This window comes from Marmota marmota, unplaced genomic scaffold (assembly GCF_001458135.2).
Source record: "Marmota marmota marmota unplaced genomic scaffold, marMar, whole genome shotgun sequence".
Lineage (NCBI taxonomy): Eukaryota > Metazoa > Chordata > Mammalia > Rodentia > Sciuridae > Marmota > Marmota marmota.
The window spans coordinates 10864316-10871844 of NW_026000261.1; the positions used below are offsets into that span (position 1 = coordinate 10864316).

The 7529-nt window shown below is 37.9% G+C and overlaps 1 protein-coding gene across 4 annotated transcripts in view; it reads right to left on the bottom strand.

The window, feature by feature from the left end:
• Positions 1-6283: 6283 nt before the first annotated feature.
• Positions 6284-7529, bottom strand: part of LOC107152501 (transcription elongation factor A protein-like 3) — a 29817-nt gene continuing 28571 nt past the window's right edge. The window contains exons 1-2 of one of the 4 annotated variants that reach the window (XM_048796844.1): positions 7481-7525; positions 6284-7136 (exon numbers count right to left, since the gene is read on the bottom strand). In XM_048796844.1, the coding sequence (XP_048652801.1) occupies positions 6512-7117 (606 nt within the window). In that variant the 5' untranslated portion in view covers positions 7118-7136; positions 7481-7525 and the 3' untranslated portion in view covers positions 6284-6511. Of the gene's footprint in view, positions 7137-7480; positions 7526-7529 lie in introns of those variants that run through there. The other 3 variants (XM_048796845.1, XM_048796843.1, XM_015497995.2) reach the window with 3 other exon arrangements.

Consider the following 7529-nt stretch of genomic DNA (forward strand, 5'->3'; position numbering starts at 1 on the left):
TTTTTTTTTTTTTTTATTTTTTTTTTATTTTTTTTTTTATTTTTTATTGTTGGCTGTTCAAAACATTACATAATTCTTGATATATCATATTTCACACTTTGATTCAAGTGGGTTATGAGCTCCCATTTTTATCTGCTGTGAACTGAACAGCTTTCCCCTTCCACTGTCATGTTTTTTTTTTCTGCCTTACAGCCAAATGACCATGAACAAACAGAGACTGCTGAAACTGTAAGCCAAAATAAAACTTTTATTCCTATAAGTTGTTCTTATCAGATATTTTGATCAAAGTAATGAAAAACTGATTAACACAACCTATAACAATTAAAGAGATTGAAATAGTAATAAAAAATTCCCACAAAGAAATTTCCATGCCCAGATAACTTCATTTATTCTAGAAAACCCTAAAAAAATAACTACCCTTCAAAATCTCTTACAAAAATAGTTGGAGAAAATACTTCCTAATTCATTTTATGACATGTACATTATCCCAATACTTAACCAGATAAAACCATCTTAAGAAAAATAAACTGTAGATCAATAACCCTTATGGATATAGAAACAAAAATCCTCAACAAAATGCTAACAAAATACTAAATATGGTGATTAATCCAGCATAATATATAAAGAACCAAATGAAATTCATCCTAAGAATGATGAAATGAAATTCATCCTAGGAATACAAATCTAATTCAACATCTGAAAATCAATTAATTTAAAATGTCATTTTAATAAAACAAAGGGAAAATCACATGATCATACCAGACCCAGAAAACACTTGACAAAATGAAACTTCCTTGATCTGATAAGAACATATACAAGTGTAAACAATAGGTTACAATACACCTCATGGTTAAAGACTCATTACTGTATTTTACTAAGATCAGGAACAACACAAGAATATTTAATCTTAATATTTTTAGTCAGTATTATACTGGAGATTTTATCTTGTGCAATTAGGCAAGAGAAACAAGCAAAAGTCATCTAGATTGAAATGAAGAAGTAAATTTATCTTCATTCATAGATAAAACGATCTTTCTTTTTAAAAAAATGGTGCTAGGGGAAAAAACCTGGGGCCTCACACACACTACACGAGAACTCTACCACGGGGCTACCTCTCCAGCCCAATAAACTAATCTTGTAAATAGTATTCCTAAGGTATCCACACCTCCAAATAAATGTGTTCAGTAAGGTTGCAGAGTATAATATCAATATATAAAATGAATTGTATTTCTTTTTTTTTCAGTACTAGGGATTGAACCCAGGAGTGTTCTACTACTGAACTACATACCCAGCATTTTTTACTTTTTTTAAAAATTTTGAGACAGGGACTCACTCAGTTGCCAAGGCTGGCCTTGAACTTGCAATCCTCCTGTCTCAGTTTCCCAAGTAGCTGGGATTATAGGTATGCAAAACTGTATCTGGCTATATGAATCATATTCCTATACACTAGCAATAAATCAACTGAAAATGAAATAAAAAAGTTATTTCATTTACATAGCACTAAAAAAAAAGAATAAAATGGACTTAGGTATAGCTCAATGGTAGAGTGCTTGCCTAGCATGTGCAAGGCCTCAAGTTTAATCCCCAGTACTATAAAACAAAAAGAAAAAAATGTTTAGGAATAAAATTAACTGAATAAGTTCATGAATTATACACTGAAAACTAAAAAAAATGAAATTAAATTCCTAAATATATGTAAAGACACGCTATATTTGTGTATTAGAAGACAATATTGTTAAAGTAGCAGTAATCCTCAAATTGATCTACAAATTCACAGCAAGCCCTTTCAAAATTTCAGCAGACTTCTTTGCAGAAATTGACAAGTTTATCCCAAAATTCATGTGGACGTGCAAGGTACCCAAACCAGGCAAAACGATCCTGAAAAAGGAGAAGAAATTTGGAGGCCTCACATTTCTCTTTTTCTAAACTTCCTGCAAAGCTATAGTAATCAAGGAAGTATGCTATTGGCAGAAGACAGACATATATATATAAGTAAAACAATTGAATGTATAGAACTAAACCCTCACATTTATGGTCAATGGACTTTTGAGAAATGTTCCAAAAATCATTCAATACCAAAATAACTGTTTTTCAAGAAAAGGTACAACTGGATATCTTCATGCAAAAGAATGAGCATAAACCCTTATCCTACAAAATGCATTCTGTTGTCATGTATAACTAATTAGAACAATTTTTTTTAAAAGTAAAAAAAAAAATTTCTTGAAAAATAAATAAATAAAAACCCTGTTCCCTAAAAAAAGAAAAAGAAAAACAACAACAACAACAAAAAATCCCCTATCTTACATCATATGAAAACTCAAAATGAATCAAATATCTAAGTGTAAGGAATGAAACTATAAAAATCAGAAGAAGGGGCTGGGGTTGTGGCTCAGAGGTAGAGCACTAGCCTAGTATGCGTGAGGCACTGGGTTCGATCCTCAGCACCACATAAAAATAAAATAAAGATATGTGTTCACCTATAACTAAAAAATAAATATTTTTTAAAAGTCAGAAGAAAACATAGGAGTTGGGGCTGAGGTTGTGCTTCAGTAGGACAGCATTCGCCTAGCACGTGCAAGGCCCTGGGTTCAATCCTCAGCACCAAATAAATAAATAAATAAATGGTATTGTGTCCAACTACAACTAAAAAATAAATGTCAAAAAAATCATAGGAGTAAATATTCACCACCATGGGTTAGACAATGTTTCCTTAAATAAGCCATCAAAAGCATAGAAGGGGCTGGGATTGTACCTCAATGGCAGAGTCCTTGCCTAGCATGTGTGAGGTACTGGGTTCAATCCTCAGCACAACATAAATATAAATAAATAAAAAAGGTATTGTGTCCATCTACAACTAAAAATATCTGTTTTAAAAAGAAGAAAGATGAAACAAATAAATTGGACTTAGTTAAAAAAATTTTGTACTTCAAAGTACATCATAAAAAGATTTAAAAGACAATCCACATAATGGCAGAAAACATTTGCAAATCATTTACATGATAAGGGAATTGACCCTAGAATATATAAAGTTCTCTTACAAGTGAACAACAAAAGAAAAAATAAACCCAACTTAAACAAGGGCAAAAGGTTTATTTAGACAATTCTCTGAAGAAGAAGATATACAAATGGTCCCCATGCCAATAAAGATATTTAAATTATTAGCAATTATGGGAATGCAAATCAGATGACAGGAAGATCCACACCCATTAGAATGAATAAAATAAAGGCAGAAAATAGCGAATTTGGGGAAATTGTAACCCTCATGTGCTGTAGGTGTAAGTGCAAAATGATAAATTTCCCTTGGAAAATAGTTGGGCAGTTTTTCAAAATATTAAGCATATAATTATCATATGACCCAGCAATTTTACTCCTAAGAATATCCTTCAAAGAATTGAAAACAGTGTTGAAACACAAAATTTTACATAAATATCCATAGCAACATTATCTATAGTAGCCAAAGGTGAAAAGAACTCAAATATTGTGACCAATTAAATGAATTTTAAAAATGTGGTTTGCCATTTAATTGAATATTATTAGATGGTAAGATAGTAATGGAGTACTAATGCATCCTACAACATGTATGAACTTTCAAAATACAAGCTATGTGAAATAAACTAGTCACAAATCCCACATATTGAGCTAGAGGAAGTGGCACACTCCTGTAATCCCAGTCACTTGAGAAGCTGAGGCAGGAGGATCACAAATTCAAGGATAGACTCAGCAATTTAGCAAGACCCTGTTTCAACATAAACAGCAAAAAGGGCTAGAAATGTGTCTCAGTGGTAGAATGCCCCAGCTTCAAGCTCCAGTACCCTCACCAAACCCATATATTATATAATAACATTTATATTAAATGTCAACAATATTCAACCATGGAGACAAATTAGTGGTTGCCAGAAAGTTGGGTTGAGGGATGGAGAAAAAAAGGGGAATGTATAATGTTTGCTAATGTATAAAGGGTTTCTTTTTTTTGGATGATGAGGATGTTATAAAATTAGATAGTGGCTATGGATACACAACTCTGGATATACTAAATGCCATTAAATTGTATGCTTTAAAAGCACACAAATTTATGGTATGTGAATTATACCTCAATAAAACTGTAAAAAGTACAATTGCTTCCATTTAAGGATCAGGTATTGCCTCTCCCTGGTGGAAGAAGCCCACTGTTATCAACCTTCCTTCTGGAAATGCTACAATATCTGAGACTCATCACTGGTTTCTGCTTTTGACAGATTCCAAACTCGGCTGTAACAATAGTTAGATTAGGTTGGTGAGGGAAGTCGATATTATTGACTTCTTTCATAGCACTATTCTTACTTCCTATGGTCACTTCATACATGGGCCCATGGAACAAACCCTGGCCTAGTGGGATGTGGGAAGAGGCTGACAGACACTACAGAGATGGTCATTTTTTTCCCTCTCAATTATTGAGAGTTTGTTCTGCAGTGGATGCCTTCAGTGGACACACTCAGTATCTGAATAAGCAGATATGGCTAGTTAGAGGGGAATGATGTGGCCTGCTAGCATTTAGATCTCAAGACTCTTCCAATGAGTAAAAACAAATAGAATCTTGGTCAGGACATTAAACCATGAGGGAGTTGCCCTGGGCCCCTGCTTCTTGACCACCATTCAGGTAGCTTCTGAATGGGAAAATGAAGTGCACTGGTGCCTGAACAAGGCAGGGAGGATGAGCCTGATCTCTTTCACACTGCTTTTGCAGAGCAGACTCCACTGACAATTCTTTCCAAAGAGTCTGGGAAAATACATTAGTAGAGGTGTCTCTCCTTCCTGGACCCTGGACTCTAAACCTTTGTTACTCCAGGATTCTATGGGCAAGTCTTGTCCTTGAAAAATTAATTGAAACAAACTTTAAAAAATTAGAGCACAAGGCTGGCTTAACTATTTTGCAAGCTGAGCCCAGAGATATAACTTTGAATTCTATTTTTTAAAATAGTTTTGTAGTTGTAGATGGACATGATACCTTTATTTTATTTATTTATTTTTATGTGGTGCTGAGGATTGAACCCAGGGCCCCACATGTGCTAGACAAGTGCTCTACCACTGAGCTACAACCCCAGCTCCTGAATTTTATTTTTGATAAATTTTAGTAGCATTTGATTGAAAAATTTCATGGCATAACAGGGTGTTCCACTAAGGAAAACACATGTTACCAAAGGTTGAGTATCCCTTAACAGAAAGGCTTGAGGCCAGAAATATTTCAGACTTCAAAGTTTTTTTGGATTTTGGAATATTTACATAGGATTTACCTGTTGAGCACCCCTAATCCAAAAGTCTGACATGCAGAATGTTCCAAAATATGCATTAGGAGAGGGCCTTTATGCGTATTCCTTTGGGGGTCAAATAGGGGGTTTTAGCTCTTTGGGGACTGTAGAGAATCAGTTGGACCTTGTCACCATGAGGACTCCATTATAGAAGAGGTTGTCAGGAGGGAGTACAGTTATAGGTCATAGCATGATGGGACTGCCCAGATATGGTTGTATCCAGAGAAGAATGACATGCCTTCTCCGATCTTGGAGTTCTTCCTGGGCATGGGTAAGAACTACCTTCAACTCCCACTTCAGTGTATAATAAGGTCCAGGGTCCTGCTACTGCAAGGGAGCTAGCTCAAAACATATCACATATTTATCATGCCATCTGATGCACTGTGCAGTCCTGTGAAGCAAGTAGTTATCCCCATTTCACAGATGATAAGACTAACTCTTATAGCAAGAATAACCCTGTTATAAGTGCCAGACTGATTTTAGTTCTGAATCCCAGAGGTATTGTTAACTTTATTTGTTTTACATTCTGATAGCAAGAATTTTAAATATCTTTATTGCCCTCATAATGTTCTTCAATAATTCAGTCAATTATCACATATTGCTTTCTGATTTTGGTTTTTAAAAATATTATATGGAAAGTATAATCCATATAAGTTAGGGAAAAGTAAATGTGAGTGAGCAAAAAGAAAGGAAAGATAAAAGGAAAAGCACCACACACTAGGCAGCAATAAGATGGTAGAGGACCCAGGAGAAGGAGCAACGGTGACTACTGACCTGGGACCACCTAGGGAAGACCCACTTTGGGCACACCAGCAAAGGAATGGCATGAAGTTACCTAATCCTCAGGTGGTAAGACTAACAGGTAATGTCTATTCTTGGTCACCTTGGAAGTCACTATTGCCTACTTTTTAGTGTACACACTTGCAGAGTTTTCTCTGAGCACAAATGCATTATGCAAACATATTTACACTTTTATAAAAATGGACTGACACTGTATATGTGGTTTTGCAAACTTTTTATTGTTATTATACAATGGACATGCACATGGGTGAAAATCCTGTACTAAAAGAGCGCTGTAGTTGGGTCAAAAGGCTGCTGGTAACAAGAGTGACACCTAAAGCAAAATATCAGCTTAAGGTTAAAGCACAGGACCTGGCAAGTATCTACCAGGGAAAGCAGGGCCGGCAATATCTCATCAGAGAAGTCTGAATCCATGACCAAAGGCATTAAAGGTAGGGAATATCGTGTAAGCCCCTTTGGCCCCTACCTCCGCCCCTCACTCCCCTGACACCCCGCTGGCCCCTTGGGTTGAAGGCATCCTGAGCATCTCTTTGCATCCAGTGAAAACTACCCATTTTCTGTTGTTTTTTCCTTAGCTCTTCCTGAGCCCTTGACACATCTGCACATTCTCTCATCATCTCCTCACTGCTCAAATGCCTGTCCTGTAAGTCCTCCTGAGAGTCCTTGGGGGAATCGTCGGTGCCCCTGTCCGTTTTTCTTTTGGCTTTCCGGGGCACATAATCTTCAGCGGGGCGCTTTTCGGCGGCCTGCGGCTCGCTGGCTGGCTTTGCCTGGGATTCTGGCTTGCCCTCCCCTGGTGGCTTGCTCTGACCTTCCGACTTGCCCTGCTTTTCTGCCTTGCCCCCATCTTTCGATTGTCCCTTCTCCTCTGGCTCTCCCTCATCCTCTAGCTTTCCCTCCCTTGCTGGCTTCCCCTCCTCGTCTGGCTTTTCTTCTTCATCTGACTTTCTTTCATCTTCAGGCTCTACTTCGTCTTCTGGCTTTTCCTCGTTTTCCAGTTTTCCTTCATTTTCGCGGTAGGGTTTTTCCATGTCGAGATTTCCCCTCCTTCTGTCGTGGGGGGTAGGGATGCAGAGAAGAGGAAACAAAAAGGAGACATGGGAGACTGAAGGCCCACAGAGTATTGCATCTCGCCCTTGAGAGGGTTCCCCTAAGCTGATCCGGCCCTCCGAGTGTGCCTCTGCAGATCCCTTACCCCACACTCATCCCTGACAGAGAGCCAACCATTCCTGTCACCTTCTCCATGCCGCTTCAGCGTGGCGAGGTGCGTGTAGCCCATGCGGTGGGGGTGGGCGGTGAGGCACCACAGTCTGCCCGGGGGCCGTGTCCTCTGCACTCTCACCCCTCTGGGTCCCTGTCCATGCTCCCTCCTCCCTCCCCCTCCCCCCACTGACCTGCAGGGATCCTGGGCGGGTTGCTCCTCTCTTCAGGCCCTGTCTCTTA